The 17357-nt window shown below is 39.7% G+C and overlaps 1 protein-coding gene across 1 annotated transcript in view; it reads left to right on the plus strand.

Annotated features, from left to right (window-relative positions):
• Positions 1–698: 698 nt before the first annotated feature.
• The window catches only part of LOC126248870 (annexin B9-like), a 33712-nt gene continuing 17053 nt past the window's right edge, over positions 699–17357 (plus strand). The window contains exons 1-6 of the mRNA XM_049950316.1: positions 699–895; positions 2104–2143; positions 2217–2393; positions 6813–7017; positions 8719–8798; positions 13205–13277. Coding sequence (XP_049806273.1) covers positions 2117–2143; positions 2217–2393; positions 6813–7017; positions 8719–8798; positions 13205–13277 — 562 coding nt within the window. The 5' untranslated portion in view covers positions 699–895; positions 2104–2116. The remainder of the gene's footprint in view (positions 896–2103; positions 2144–2216; positions 2394–6812; positions 7018–8718; positions 8799–13204; positions 13278–17357) is intronic.

The following is a 17357-nucleotide window of genomic DNA, read 5'->3' on the forward strand; positions in this document are numbered from 1 at the left end:
TCAGCATCGTCTCTGTGTCGTTTGTCTACACAGCCGAAAACTGATCACTCAGCAACTCCTTATCTTGTTGAGTATGTATGTACAATGAGGGATACTAAACAAAACTCTGTAGCCATCTTTCGTAACACCATGAAAAGTTTGTTCCACCATGGTGACTCGTTATATTTTCTGCATTACAGGACACACGATCTGCATCACTGGTTCATTCCTGTCATAGTAACTGCTTGGACTGTGATAACAGTTTGCTATAAGGTATGGCGTGTATGACAGCAAGAGCAGACATGCTGCAAATTATTTTACAGATAGGAACCTTTTAAGAAATGTAGATACTGTTAGTATATACATCATTAACCGAACGAAAGAGATGTTGTAATGTCTACTTCAAAGTGAGATTCCCAGGTGTCAGATCTGAACTAGGATTATGGATTATTTAAGCTTAAAACTGGATATATGATCAACTATTTGCAAATAGTTTAACAGAGCCTAAGTAAAGGTCATAGAACCCGTTACTTCATGTATTCGCCTATTAAACACAATAGTTTAACAGCGGACATATAGTTACATACACACAGAAAATTAATTTTTGTGATTCTTGAGATCTCAGACGCCACTTAATCTATTTGATTCAGGAGGTCGATGATTAAAGACATTTTTAACGTATGAAAGCTGCGAAGTTTCCTTTCTATCACAAAAAACTTCGTTCAACACGTGCTGGAAGACAAAAATCCAAACATTGTTCAAGAGAGACATTAGACTGAGAAGAGAAATTTTATTGTCAAGTGTTGGATACCTGCGAATGGGCGTAGGTCTTACGTCATAAGGTTGCGGCTTTTATGTTGTGTGTCTAACTCCTATTGACCGCAGTTGACAGTTTGAGAGATTTAGTGTTGAAACTGTAAGTTTATTATTTTTCCCCCCGTCTGTATTCCTTATTATGTAGTAGAGATTTAGGTTTTAGGATTTCGAATAGTATGTTAATTTTTATGCTAAGTTGGTGTTATTTGAAAGTTTTGGTAGTGTTAGTAGTGCTAGTAAAACTGACGCATCGTATAAGGTTCATTGGTACGGTTCAGAGAAAGGAAACGTGCAATAATGAATGAATGTATTGGAACGGCTTTCGTCTGTGACTGCCGTATTTATTTTTCTGGTCTTCTGCGTGTTTAAAGTTATATTGCTTTCCCAGCATCTGTATTGTCTGGAAGACCAGCAATTAGTATGCTAGAATGAAACTGTGCAATAAGCGCAGCTCACATTAGTTCAAGAAAAACTCATTTTGTAAATTCCTTGAATTTGTCATTCTGACCGCTGGTGTTACATTGAAAATTGTGTAATAAGTATCGCATGGATTTAGCATTTCTTTTGTGGAACATGTATCAGTGGATGCAAATACTGTTTTTATTTTATTTTTATTATATACCGCAGTTTGCATAAGTTTGTAACTAATGTTTCACTAAACGCCAAAGCTAAACAAGAGTTTCTGTAACTTGTAGGAAAACCGTATTGAATGTAATAAATTTAGAGAAATATTTTACTTAAAAGACCACAAGTTTTGGCGGTGGTTAAACTTTGCTGCTGACTTTGGATTTGTGACCTGTTAAAGACTTGGAGGACAGGAGCAGTTAAAAATTCATTTTGATTGACATTTTATGTTATTAGGGTAAATTAAAGCATGGAAACTTTGATCCTATGCTGCAAAGGTTCTTGGAAATATGTCTGTTCCTATCAAATTTGTAGCTGTGAGAGTAAATTTCCATAAAGGTCATTCTGCACAGCATAAGGTTTTTCTGGAGATAAACCAATACAGCTAATAAAATGTATGTTGATGTCAGTGAGAGCTCTTTCTTTGTCCTGACATCAGCTTTGAAACTATGAATATAGGATTTCAGAAGTGGAATTTAGTTCTGTTACTAGTTGGTAAAGTCATGTACTGTATGCAAAATTCTAAGTTAGTATGTTGAACTACCTGGCACAATTAAAACATGTTGCCAATTTTGTTTCTCCCATGAAGGTTTTTGTGAGTAGAGGTGCTTTAAAATTTACTGATTGTGTAATTTAATGTTACATGCATAATTTTCTGTACTTACTGTTGAAATTTTGTTGTAGGCAAAGTGTCAAAATGAGCAGCCAGTATTACCCTGCACAGGTATGTAAGTAGCTGATCAGTTGAACGTATGGAAATGCTAGTTCCTTTTCTTATGGCACCATGTTTCTTGCAGTGCAAAGCTACAGTTTTTCCTGCTCAGCCGTTTGATGCAAAAGCTGATGCAGAAGTGTTAAGAAAAGCAATGAAAGGGTTTGGTACAGATGAACAAGCCATAATAGATGTTCTCGCACATAGGGGAATTGTGCAGCGGCTTGAAATTGCTGAAACCTTCAAAACTCTCTATGGGAAGGTAATGTACTTTATAATGGTCAGTAATTCAGAATTATTAAAATGCTGATAGTTACTGGTTGTAATTAAACTTGAAATTAGTTGTGTAGATAATATACTGGATCAAAGACTAATATTAATTCATATTTCACTGACTCAATCTGACTAGTATGCTGTGTTTAAATTCCAGTAAAGATCGATCGGCAGTTTGAATGTTTTGTAGTAAGCCTGTAAAGCAAATGAATGTGTCATGGCGATGTACATACATACATACATACATACATACATACATCTTCCATAGATCATGTATACATTTCGTGATGTGGGATGTTACTTTAACAGAAGCTTTCTTTACACAAAATAATTTTTTCTTCACATTTAAAAATTCATCTGACTAGGTGTCAGTCAGAAATTATTTAATTCTGCTTTTAATTTTGGTTGGCTGTCAGACTTTTAATGCTATGGGACAAATTATCCCTTTCTGTGCCAATGTGAGATTTCAACCAGAATAGTGAAGATCGTCCTTTCTTTTAGTGTTGCAGCTATCTACTTCACTGCTATTTTTGAATTGGGATGCTTTATTAACAAATAATTTCATAAGTGAATATAGGTACTGTGAATAACCCCAGTTCCTTAAACAAATGTCTGCAAGATGATCTTGGGTGGGCTCTAGCATATTATTCTCATTACATGCTTTTGTGAAACGAATACTTTATCTCTCTTAGTGACAAATTGCCCCAAAATATGATGCCATATAAAAGCAGTGAATGAAAATAGGCGTAGTAGGCTAATTTAATGATACGTTCATCACCAAAGTTTTGAATAACCCTGATAGCATAAGTGGCTAAATTAGTTTCAGCAGATGATAAACGTTCCTTCCATTTCAATTTCTCATCAATGCACACACCCAAAATTTTGAATATTCTGCCTCGGCAACAGACTTCTGTTCGTATACTATATTTATCAATGGTGGGTGTTATGCCATTTACTTTCCAGAATTGTGTAAACTGGTTTTTCTCAAAATTTAGTGAGTCCATTTGCAGAGAACCACATAATTTTCTGAAAGACATTACTTATGATTTCCTCAGCTAGTAATTTCCAACTGATTGTTGGGTGTAATTACTTATATCATCAGCAAAAAGAACTAGTGTTGCATCTTCATGAATATAGTGGCACTCATTAATATGTATCAAGAACAATGAAGGGCCAAAGACTGAACCCTGTGAGACACCATTCTTGATACCTCCCCAGTTAGGACTCTGCTGATGTCTTTGCAGACTATCTGTACTGTTAATTTCAACCTTTTGCCGTCTTGCAGTTAAATATGAATTATACCATTTGTGCACTGTCCCACTCGTACCACAATACTTCAACTTATTTAGAATTATTTCAAGATTCACACAATCAAAAGCCTTTGAGAGATCACAAAATATCCCAATGGGTGGTGTTTGGTTATTCAATGCATTTAATATTTGATCAGTGAAAGCACATACAGCATTTTCTGTTGAAAAGCCTTTCTGAAAACCGAACTGACATTCTATCAGTGCTTCATTTTTACAAATGTGATGAAATGAAATGATCTTATGGCCTTTATTAGCTGGGATATCCCCTTCGGGGTTGGGCCACCGTATTGAAAGTCTTCTTACCTGACACCACTTCGGCGACTTGTATGTCAATTATGATGAAAACGATGGACACGAAACACGGTCCCCTGCCAGGAATTGAACCTGGCCCCCCTTGCGTGGGTAGGCAGTAACACTACTGCTATGCTACGGATGTGGACTTACAAATGTGATACTACTCTTGAATATATTACTTCAAGAATTTTGAAGAAGCTGTAAGAAGTGGGATTGGGTGGTAGTTGTTAGCATCAGACCTAGCTCCTTTTCTATGCAATGGTTTAACAGCATATTTCAGTCCCTGGAAAAAATGCTGTGTTTCAGTGAGCTGCTACACATGTGGCTGAAAATCTTATTTGTTGGGAGCAAGCTTTAGGACTCTGTCGGAAATGTTGTAAATTCCATGTTTCCTTTTACTTTTGAGTGAATTTATTTTCATAATTTCAGTAGGAGAGGTGGGTTGAATTGCAGTTTTGTCAAATTGCATAGATATTGCCTCTTCCATATACTGCCTTGAATTTTCTAATGAATAGCTGAATCCTTTCCTTTTTGCTCTCCACTGCACGTGTGCACCTATCCAATATATTTTGGAACAAACTGTCTGAAACAGGCAATGTACAGATTTAGCTGTACCTGAAATTTGAAACCATACTGTTAAAGAAACTGCTCTTGGAAAAACTATAAAACCCATGCCTCTATTCAAACCATGGTAAGGTCACCAGCTCAGCTGGAACCTGTTAACAAGAAAAAAATTGTTCAAATGGTCTGAACATGACAGTTGAGGTCCTCTGGAGGAATGAGAATTTGGTATGTAATGAAGACCACTGTTCTGTCTTAAATCCATTTGAGTTGCTTCCCTGTTCTAAGAAATGTCTCCAGAAAGGACAATGTCCATATGGAGTGGGCTAAAGGTAGTGCTCATCCCTTCATGCACGAGGAGTATGAAAACTTAAACATTTTGACACGAATAAAGCTCTTGCTGCAATAGTTCATTCAAAATGTTTAATGTTTCTAAACTTGAATTTTCTGCTAAACCACTGCATCTATTGGAAGCAGTAAGATTTCAGAGGGAGGTGGAAAGTGTCCTTGCAGCATTACAGTAAAGAATGAGTGTTTTTGAGCATAGGAGGCTTTCACCATAATATGGTGCAGCATTTTGATCAAATTACCTGCACTGAGAACCAGGATGTGCCTTCCAGCTGCTACCGTGATTGCAAAGACAGTTCGTAGGCACTTGGGTTCCGCTGCCAAGCATGTCATAAAATATGCTAAGGAAGTTCTCCTTTAGTTTCTCTCCCAGAACCAGAAAAATTCATGGTACAGAGGACAGCCATATTAATTCATCTCCTAAAATCAAGGAAAAATTTTAAGAGACGGCACAGCTGTAATTGCATTGCTCTGACTAGCTATTAAGAAATTATCTTAGAGTATATGGTTAATTGCTTCCCTGTCTAGAGCTTTGAGGAGTTTGTCCCTTTCTGTGGGTTTTCAGATTATTTAACCAAGGATAATGTGACCCTGCTGGAGGTAGATTTGTCAAGATTGATGCGAGCACCATGCTGTGATTATTTTTGGTATTTGATTATAATGGGAGGCATGTCATATGATAGTTCCATAACGAGCTAATGAGGAAACATCCTTTGTTTCTTATGGTGCTTCTCCCCATAGTCTTTAGTAGTTTCTGGTATTTAGTCTTTATTATGTAAATAAGCAAATTGTACCTGGTCCCTCAGTGCTACTTCCTCACTGCTACTTAAATATATGCAGATAATGTCCCATCCCTGGTAAGGTGTTGTTGAGTGTCCTTAACTTGTGGAATTTTTTTTTCCAGCCTTACTGCAAAAAAGTGCAGCTGTCAATGGACACTTGATGGATGGCCACTGAAAGTGTTTCTGATGAATAATTCTGTAGTCATTTTCCATTAATATTTTGTAAACCTTATAAACTTATGAGGGACACCACTTTTAGTTCTAAAAAATTTGGCAGGATTTTTGATAGTTACATGGCTCCCACTCCTTCAACAGAACTATTCATAAAAGCACTTTGCCTAAAGATCGAGTCAACACGGGATGTAGGGGCTGCAGCAGTTTGACTTTCTAGTCATGGCTTGCTTCTTGGTGTTGGTGTGTAATATTGGAATTTGGTTGTAAATGAGAGCTTTGGATGTCACATTCCAAACTCTGCCCCTCCAAGTAAGATCTCCCTGTTGAAGTGGGAATAAGTGGCTACTCACTCACTCGCTCTCTAATAATACAGGCCTTATCACTCTCCTCCTGTGAACTCCCTTGTGCTCCTCCTGTGAACTCCCTTGTGCTGAAGCTGATGCTTTCCCAGCCCCATAACATTGTCCATGCACTGTGCAATCACTTTTACACGTGTGCTCCCATTATCCATGCAGGAAAGTCGTGTGCACACATAGCTTTTCAAAGTTGCGGTGTAGGATCATTGCGCCCCCCCCCCCTCCCTCTCCCAGATTTCCTTCTGCAGCATTTTTCTCTCAGGTGCAGCTGTCTTTGAAGTTGGGCAACCTCTGTGTGTGTGTGTGTGTGTGTGTGTGTGTGTGTGTGTGTGTGTGTGTGTGTGTGTGTGTGTGTGGATTTAAAGTGGGGGGGGTTGCCAGAACATCTTGCCCTCATCCAAGTGCATTTTGCTGTAATGTGTTTTATTGTTGCTAATTGTTAAAGAGAATGGAAATTTTGGCTCCTTAAAATACCAGATTTTAATACCCAGCAATTAAGAAAAAGTGCTAGTAAATGCAGAAGTAGAATACTCTAAAATTGTAATATTGAAGTAACTAAAGTAATTAAACAAATGACTTCCAGGATTTGATAAAGGAATTGAAGAGTGAACTGAGTGGCAAATTTGAGGATGTTATCATTGGGCTGATGACACCACTTCCTCAGTATTATGCTAAGGAACTACATGATGCCATGGCTGGAATAGGAACTGATGAGGAAGCTATTATTGAGATATTGTGTACCCTGAGCAATTATGGTATCAAGACCATATCAACATTCTATGAAAACTGTGAGTACCATTTTTGTGGCACAATTTACCTCTCATTGCATGTAATGTCTGGAGAACATTAGTGTGTTGGATCTACAGCAGAGAAGTTGCTTTTGCAAATGTACTGTAATGCCCGATTAATTGCTGTAATAGATAAATTTGTAGAAAGTTAAGCTTTCCCTTTGCCATAAGTACCGAATTAAAAATACCTTCTCAGTGACTGAGGAAATACATGTTTCCTACAATAACAATAAGTAACTCAAATAAGAACATCAGGTTTCAAAAAAGACAAGGTGTCAAAATGTGTCCAAAACCTAATAATTTGATCCAAGAAGATTCATTCAACATACTGAGTTGCATAAATTACTTTGTTTGTAATGGTATTGAGTTACTCATTGTGGAACAGTAGAGTGCCACATAGTCAACAGAATAGTATTTAGGAATGAGCTTCAAATTTCATCTGGCAATCCCCATCAATTTTGTCATTTCCGTTAACGTATATACTAAGCTGGTAGCTTGTAATGGAAAAAGGAAAAATAAATGTGAGGTGCACTGATATACGAAAGATAAATTTCTCTCTGCCATGAAAATTTTACAGAAAGTTTCATAGTTCGTATTTTCAGTCTATTTTGGTGCAGTTGTATTGAAAAATATCTTGATAATCACAATAAAAGTTCATGAAGCTCATTTCTCTCTGTAGATAATAAATTTAGATATCATTTGGCACCTGTGTAGATTGACCTTTAGTTAGTGTGATGTCACAAAGGTAGGACCTTCTGGAATATAACAATGAATTTAAAACGGATTTGCAGTAGTTTCCTTCAATTATTGCATTCTGCATGTTTAATTAATTTGTAGCTTTTGTGATACTGTTAATGAATTTGGAACTTAAAGTAAAATTTATAGCTGCAAAAGGGTGATTTCAAAATTCCTGTAATTTTGATTATTATTTGTAGCCAGCCACAGAGCAAATAATGTTTAATACACTTCCATTGGTAATCTGTAATGGCACCTCCACGAATGGAAAAACTTGTCCTATAGTTAAAAGTGGTACTGGTAATAGGTGAGTGGGTAGTATCTTGACAAAGAGAACTGTTACAGCAATAGTGATTCGGAAGTTTGCAGCCCCCTCCCAATAGTCTCATTAATGGTAACAAGGGTAATTACTTTAGTAATAATGGTTACACCTTTATCATGGAGTATTTGAGCCTAGATTGATATTCCAGTATCATAGTTGTGTGTGTGGTATTTAATCACATTTAAAACTTAAAATTTCACTTTTGTTATGTTTTCCAAATAGTATAAATTTTGAAAGCTAAATATTAAGTTTACTATTAATGATGTGTAATAGTGTTGCGGAAGATAAAATATTCACATTGATGACTTAGTTTTTAGATGTTGGGGTTTTTTCCCCTCTCTCCAGTAAACATAAGAGTTATGTTGTACTGTGGGTTGTCTTACCTAAGATGTTAGAATGCGTAACATGTTTCCCTTGGCACAGCATGATCATTAAAATGTAATGTCAGTTTCATCTGAATTAAAGAAAATAGTCTGGTCTTAGCAAGTTTTGGTTTTGCATTTTGAACTGATAAATGTGAGTAGTTGCTTGCTATCATGATTTGAGTTTTTGTGGTGAAGGGTACAACAAGTCTTTGAATTGAAGGAACTTTAATAAAAGATTGCTAAAACTGTTTCCTGATCATAAATTTTACTTTGTTAAAGTGTATGGCAAAAGTTTGGAGAGTGATTTGAAAGGAGACACATCAGGCCATTTCAAACGACTCCTTGTTTCTTTGTGCATGGTGAGTAAAGTACCTGTTTCGTACAAAATTTTTCAGGCTGTCTTGGCCACTTCTTTACTTATTGCCTGTTGGTTTTTGTCTTGGTCTTTCACCAAAATATAATTTTGTTGGTGTTTTGCTAGTGTGAGCAGCTGATTTTTGTCAAAGGCTCACCCTCCATTGCTGATGACTGCCAGTGCAGGCAAAACATCGGAAAATTGCTAAATAAATCAATTGAAAGTACTGAGACAGAATAAAACAGGCAATATGTTGACCTATTTTGGGTAGTGATTTAGATTTTATATGCTTGTGTGCACAATGGGAAAATTGCATGTTAGTAATGGACAGTTGCTTGACCAATGTTTGTTCTGTTCAGCATGTTATATTGGTTCTAGAATGGTTTTTCCTTTCTCTGACATATTCTAAAATTTCATTGTGTTGCTTTAGAAAATAAAATTCATCTACTGGACTTCTTAAGTTGTCTTATAGATTGACAAGTTATATTTAACCAGAAAAGCAGACTGCTTTAGCAGAGGTTACAGGCTGTGATAGTTTTGTGACCATCAGGACATACGAAAACTGCCCTCAGATGATGGGGCACTACCTCATTAGATGTACATACGAATTCAGATGGTGAAAATCTCTTGGTCTTTAATGGTTTTGCTAATCACTTACTGCTATAAACATTGCTGTTAAAAATATCAAATGATCATTCCTTTGACAGTCATATGCTGAGACTAGATACATATTCTACTCCCCTCAGGAACAAAACTCCTTTCCTTGGTGTGAGATGAGCATAAAGCAACAAGCTTTTGCAATGTTTCCTTTCGTCTGTTGCAGGTGTACATTCTGACTTCTGTTTACAGATGGCACATATAAGAAAAGTTCCTTGTTGGCAACATGGCTTCTTTATAGAACACAAATTATGGTTACTGATTATGCTTTCTTGACTTTTGTTGCTTTTGTGTTTCTTAGTGTTCCAGAATTTTGTAGTAATGAAAGCCATGCATAGAACGACATACATCATGTGTTCCACTAACTTTGGTGGTTGTATCTTACACACCTCTTGGAGGGAATTGCATTAGGTGCATAAAACATAAGTGTGATGTTGGATGGGGTTGCCAGGTAGCCACACAGTTGTATCCTCCGGACAATGCTGAGAGTACGTTGGTTGTTCCAGAACTCGAAATCTCCCAAGCATGAAAATGTGTGTGCTGGTGGAGACCAGGACATTGATTCCAGGTAACTGTCACTGTGTTAGGCAGCTTTCACTGGGGAGAGAGCACCCACTGTGGGTGGTGCTATGGTAGGTGATTGGTGATTGAAGGTGCTCACTTTCAAATTGGTGGCCACAAGACCACAGTAGTATCACCAGATTAAATAAGCAGATTCACTGAAAATATGACCCAAAGACTTACTTCATTGGCCACACTGTGGAAGAAAAGTTAATTTGAAAGAAACCGCAAGAAAGACTCCTATTTGATTGAAAGACATTTTATGTTTTTTCTCCTTTTCCTTAAAGTGTATAAAGGACAAATTCGTGAAAGTAACAAAAATTGGCAAAATGTGAATAACTCAAATTCCAGTTAATGATGACTGCTATTGACGCAAGCATTGCTCTCCTGTGAGCTTGGTAACATTACTTCAACCACCACTCTTCAAAAGTCTTGTGACATCAAAGGTTTCAAATTTCATTGCAATCTGACATTGGAGTAACTGAAACACTGTATGCAAACCTGGAACAGAGTATACATTTTTTCATTATATCCAAAGGGGACAAAAGAGAACAGAAGATACTGATGCTTCTAGTTCAGGTTTTGAAAGAAACTTACTATTGGAAAAATAAAAGTAATAAATCATTGTGAAGTTATATGGTACTCCCCACACCCATGGTGTTCTAAAGGTTTGTGTTTTAGGCACAAATGACTTCTACTGTGAAGGCAGTGGACAGTTGCATCATGAGAACAATGGAACCAACACATTGTGTGTTAACTGTGGAGAGCATTCCCCTCTCTTTTGAAATGATCTGTTTAAGGACAAGAAGAAAAAGTAAAAATTATTGACTACCCCTTTATTTAAAAGCAAAGGAAACAGTGCCTACATCCAGTTCCAAATCCCTGCAAATAGAGTAATTGTCATCTTCCTTAGTACTAGTTAAGACACCCATTTGTCCCTCAATGTCAGGCCCTGGTGATGTCTTAAAACATGTCTCATGAGGGGAAAGAGGGGCAACAGAATCCCTTCTTGTTTCCATTTTTACCTGCACTGAGACCTTGGTTCCCTTGCCCTAGCTTGAAATGACTCCTCATATGGCATCCCACCCAGTGAATGGTTCTTTCTCTGGGGCTACTTGACATAACATAGTTCTGTGGCCAGATGTCAGCATGTGGTTAAAGGTGGTGCAGATCGCGGATGTAGAAATATTAAAATGGTTCTCATCCTCCTGCCAAGATTTACACTTGAATACCCCAGCTAGAGATAAAACTGTGTAAGGATCTAAAAGAACATTAGAGAAAACCAATGGAATAATTTGATCCATAAACTCCAGTTGCATCAAAACAGCCACCCCAACACCAGGTTTGAAACTGTCCATGTACAATCATTATCCACAGAACTGTATGGGTATTTTAAGCATCTAGGAAACTTTTAATATAATTTCATCCTCTAATAAACATGTTTCAGAAACAAATTCCTTGAATCATATATTTGTGCTCTATGTAATCACCTTGCCTATTTCAGAAGTATTTGGCCCTGAAAGAGCATTAGCTGGTGTTGGTACTTTCTCGTTAAAAATGCCTGCAAGTACCAGTCAGTACAGAATTAGAGGCTCTGGCTGTCAAGTCACGTGTGAGAGATAATTAGGTCTACTGTCCGTAATGGCCATATCTCTAGATCATGAGTTGAAATGTCTAGATCGTTAATGTTAAATGGCAAAGTTGGAGAGTAAAGGGGCAACAAACTGCAGGATCAATTTCCCTCAATAAATGTTTAGGTTTATGTTCAGCCAGCTGATGAAATTGAATGGAACAGATCATCACAGGTCCTTGAGCTATGCATATTGAACAGAAACATCTCCCACTCAAATTAGTTTGACCTGTGGCACAGTAAATGTATTGAGCCATTGTGCTGTACTTAATCTCCTCCCCTCAAGCTAATAGACGGCACGAGACATTTGAAAGATAATTGCATCCCTTCCACAGTGAAAATATAAGTGCTGACCACTATGTGCAATTAAAATAGATTGGCATGCATTCAACACTGCCCTAACAACTGATGCTGTGCTACTTCCTAAGGATACATCAGTGACACTACAGGATAAGACTGCCACAGTACTACAAGCAGTGTGATTGGCCATCTCTCTTCGGCAAAATGATAGCTTTCACAGTTAAGTCTCTCACCTTTCCTCGCTAGTGAAGGAAACACAATTCCCTTTCCATCTGCTCCCACACAGAGGCTCATTGTGTTTCTGGTCACACAAGGCTTGTAGAAGAAAACAGCTTCTCTGTTACAAAAATGTCTGGAATCATACACGTAAGACCTCTTTCAGTAAACTCCAACTCCTAAACACTTGGACTCACACAACCTGTGGCCAAGACCTAATATAATCCAGTTAAATTTGACATTTGTGTCCTATTCAGTTGTATCTGGTATGAGGACAAATTCCCAGTCCAATGGAGGATGCAGAAACTGACCTTTCACTGCAAGAGAATCCCCAGGAGACCTTTTTCTGCATTTGGCCATCCCATGTCCTGCACTTCTGCTCTGTTTTGTGGCTGTCTTCCAGTTGCTCTTCCTCTCACCTTGTTTTACACTTCTGACAAAACTGCTAAGAAATAAAATTTGATGTCAACCTTTGTACCTCCAGGAATTGTAGGCTTTAATCCCTTCAGGAGAGGACTGTTGAGCTTACAGTTTGGTTCTTTCCAATCCTACTAATGAGGCACTCAGTGCAATCGCACTTTAGTATTCCAAAATTGTTCAGTGCTTTTGATTGCTCTACAAATTTGGAAGGCAGTATATACATAAAATCGGAGAAAGGCCATCAGTTAATGATACAGGATTGGTGTGTGGCACACAGAAAAAATAATGGAAAACATTTAATTACTTTAAGCTCCTTCCTCTTTTTTAGTAGTACACCACCCATGAGTGTCAGTGTTACTTGTCAAAGCTGTATTCATTGGAAAGGCTTCTTGAAGAAAAAGTGCAAAATTAACTAAGTAAAATTTTATATTGACAAAAAATAAACACCAAATAAATGTAGAAACTGACAAATAATGCATAAATGGAACAGTATTTGAAAGTTTCACAGTGGTTGCTTTACTTTGTGAAGTGCTGTTAACGAACATTTCACTTTAATGTTGTAGATTTGTTCCTCTTTTACTGAAGGGCATTAGTAACTGGTGCTAAAACTGAACTGTAATTTTCAGGCCAACAGAGATGAGAACCAAGCAGTTGATCATGCAGCTGCAAGAAGTGATGCTGAGGCACTTTTCAATGCGGGTGAGTGTATATGTGAAAGATTCGTTGTTATATTTCATGGCGTTGTGTGTGTTATTACCCACCGTGGCCAAGTTAATTTAGATGGTAGTCATCTGACTCGTGTATAATGTATGTGGATGCTGTGGGTGATTAATTTTGAAGAGACATAATTTGGCGTTACCATTCTTAGTCTAATTTCAAATTGAAATATACAGTATCTTTCACTCGGTTTTGAAATTTCATCAAAACTACTATAAAAATAACTCTGTAATATAGAGAAGTTTAGTTTATCATGCTTCTTGCAGATGAACATAATAAAATTTCTATTACCAAATTCCAGGGTAAACAAACACTACGCTGTAAATTTCAGAATGGACCATGCTCTGCAGTAAATTGTGTGCTGAAGTCAACTTTCTTGGCAAATTTCCTGCACAGTGTGTGAAAACAATCTTACATTTTCCAGGAATACAGTCTTGAAAGTGCTGTCGGGTAATATTCTAAACATAGTTTTGGTTCTTTGTGACGAAATATTGTCATGGTAGATGTTGATCTCACCTGTCGGCAATGCCAGAAAGAAATTGTATGCAAGGTTGTGGCTGTTAGTCACTGGCATTCAACACCGTTGTTCCCCGTACCACACAATGCATCTTCATAACTCACTTGCAATTAATAACAGTATTTCTGATAAGTGCAAGACTTGAACTTCTCATTTTGCTGTCTTTCAGCCTACAGACTAAGAAAAGTGAGCACATTACACTGGATACTGGAGCATGTTGGAATGGGAGTACATAATGGAAAAAATAGGGCTGCATTCAGCCCCCATAGAACTTGGTGTTGAGTTAAAAATTTCACATTGTAACGGACTACAGGTGATGCACAGTAATCTGGCAGTCATTAAACTTATTGCGTGTGGTGGTGTGATGTACTCTATTGGACACAAGACTTAAATGCCAGCTAGTCAACATAGACTGCCAGTCACTTAAGTGGCCATCCCTCAAATTTAAACCCCCCTCCAAGGGGCTCACGGTTCCTTCGTGAGTTAGTGCCTGGCCCACACGGGACCCTGAGCTATTGCAGCCAATTCTTCCTTCCCCCTGCCCACTCTCCCTATCCTCGCCCCTTCCCCATTGCCACCTCCTTCTCATCTCTGGGTGTTTTGATCTATGTTTACCTGGCTGTCCACCTGGTTTCCTGTATTGGTTGCAATTTTGTTCCTTCTGGTGTTCAGGTCCCCACTCGAGGTTTTACCTCCACTTCAAAATTTCCTATTTTGAGTGTGAGCCATATGGGGAAGAACTCTCACCCTAGAGTATGCAGTGGAAACTCCTCTCCCCCACCCCCCACTCCACCCACATGGCTGAGCCCCTTCACAACACGGGAACTGCACTACTGCTACCTGAGCTGTTCCTTCCCCATGTGTGCCAAGCAGTGGTTGCTTATCTTGTAGCATCGGAGCTCCCAGCAACGGCCACCGTGAATGATCATCGAATGCTGCTTTGTATGACCCTGCAACCTTCCCTTTCTTCCCTTCCCTGGCTACACCATGGGAGGGGGCCAGGCTCGCCATCTTGGGATGAAACCCTTCCTCTGTTACCTTGTCTGTACGAAGACAGATGGGGACACTTTCACCATGACAAAGCCATTGATTTCCATGGAAAATATCGAAGACAGGTTTGGTGAAGTAGTTTCTTAGTAAGATGTGATTGGGCTCCCTGTTGATTACAGCTTCTTTTGGCACCCAATTTGCAGGTCTTCATGCCTGTGATAGTCTTAGTAATATCCTGGTGTCTATTACTCCTCACCAATCTCTGAATATGGTAGACGGAGTAATTTTTCATAGGGACCTCATCCTGCAAACTGATGATGAACTCCGGGCTAATCGGGAGTGGTGTGGCATTCATTTTGTTAGACGTGTGCAGAAGGGTCACAGACACACATACTGGTGCCTTCATTCTGGCTTTCGAGGGGATACATTCCCAGAGAAGGTATAGGTTATGTGCTACAGATGCAATGTGAAGGCGTACATCCCTCCACTTGTGTGCTTTCGGTGTTTTTGTTTTGGGCATATGTCTTGCCGCTGTACGGTAGACACTTCGTGTGGCAACTGTGGCTGCCCACTCGATGAGGGAAGCCCCTGTGTTCTGCCACCTGTGTCAATTGTGCTGACTGCCACTCCCTTTGCTCGCTGAATTGCCCAGCTTACAAAAGAGAAAAGATCAAATAATAAAAGTCCCTGGATCACCTGTCTTATGCTGAGGCTCACACTCCATCCAGTGTCACTATCTTCAACTTTTGCATCTGTTAAATTTCCTCCACCCTCCCCCTTGTCCTTACCCCAGTGCCATCCCTCTCTCCGCTACCGCTCACGTGCAGTTCCCATGACCTCCGGTCAGGGAGCCTCTCTTCCTCCCCGGCTGAAGTGCCCCCATTCTTTGGCATGTGCTGGTGACCGGGCTCCCTCCTGAGACCCCTCTCCCAGGCGTCTCTCAGGCAAGAAGACTCCTACCACCACTCGGCCTAGAGGTGCACCATCTGTGTGCCCCAAGGTTGCCCGAACTTCCAGTTCTTGCAGAAGCTTGTACTCCCCCTGTGCCCTGCCCTTCTCCACCTCAGAAAGAGGAGTAGTAAGAGTAGAAGAGATCCCAAGACAATGCGCCCCTGGAGTTGCAATCTCCCACATCGCAACCTGAGTCTGGCATCTTATTTATGGATGTCGCCACACCATCCTTGTAGGTGACAACTACTGACAGTGACCTGAACTTCTCCTCGGCGTCATGTTTGCCTTACTCTAGCCACATGGTCATGGAGTGGAATTGCAATGGATACTACCAGAAATGCAACGTCTTGTTTCCTTCTATTCTGCATTCTGTCTTGTTCTTCAAGAAATGCATTTCTGTGATTACCACTCTCCAACATTTTGTGGTTATTGGGCATTCTGTTGGGACCATGCTGGCCCCAGCATAGCATCTGCTGGGTCTGCACTTTGGTTTGCTCGGATGTCATTAGTAACTGGACCCCCCTACGTACCAGCTTGGAATTGGTAGCGGTTGGAGTGCAAACGACTCCAGCAATCACCATTTGTAATGTCTCTCTCCCTCCATGTAGGCAACTTTGTTGCACTGTCTACCTTAATTCAGCAACTCCCACCCGCATTTCTCTTCCTTCGGTACTTCAATGCCTACCATCCACTGTGAGGGAGTGTCACTTCAATGGGTAGGGGTATCCTAATTGAACAACATATCACGGACTAGATTTGTCTCATCTATGATGGTTCATGTACACACATCAGTGCTGCTCATGGTATCCTCTTATCAATCTCGCATTCTCCTCCCCTACCCTCGTGGCTTCCCTACATTCATCATCCCATGATAACCCTTGTGACAGGGACTACTTTTCAGTTATCATTCACCCGCTGCCACCAGGCAGACAGGCCCCCATGTTGGGCATTCTGCATGGACAATTGCCCTTCATATACATCTGCTGTCCACTTAGATGCCTCCCTCTTGAATTCCATTGATGTAGTTGTGCAAGGCATCTCTGCCACTACTTTTCATGCTGCTGGCACTGCTGTCACCTATCCACAAGTCCCCCTCGTCATTGACAGGTACCCTGGTGGACCAGCGATGTTGCAGTCACTGTCTGAGTGCCGACAGGTGCTGCAGCAATTTATGCAACACTTTTCAGACCAACCTCCGCACTTTTAGGCCTCTCTGTGCTAAGGTTCGTTAACTCATTAAGTGGAGTAAAAAGGAATGCTGGAAGTTCTATGTTTCCTCCCTGGTGACGTATGCCTTTTTATTGCAGGTTTGGTCCAAGCTCGGTCGCCTTCTGGGTCACCAGCGACAGTCCACTGTCCAGGTTCTGAGCCTCAAAAGGACCTCTGTGCACTGATCCAATGATCCTTGCAGAACACCTTGCAACACACTTAGCGATGGCATGTTCATCCTCGTCCTACCCTACTATCTTTCTCCAGCAGAAACAGTTGAACAGACCCCCTCTGTTTCATGCCGCACCACGTTGAGCCCTATAATGCACCCTTCACTTAATGGGAATTGGTGCAGGCTCTTGTCTCTTCACGAGACACAGCCCAGGCCCAGATTC

This window comes from Schistocerca nitens, chromosome 3 (genome assembly GCF_023898315.1).
Source record: "Schistocerca nitens isolate TAMUIC-IGC-003100 chromosome 3, iqSchNite1.1, whole genome shotgun sequence".
Classification (NCBI taxonomy): Eukaryota; Metazoa; Arthropoda; class Insecta; order Orthoptera; family Acrididae; genus Schistocerca; species Schistocerca nitens.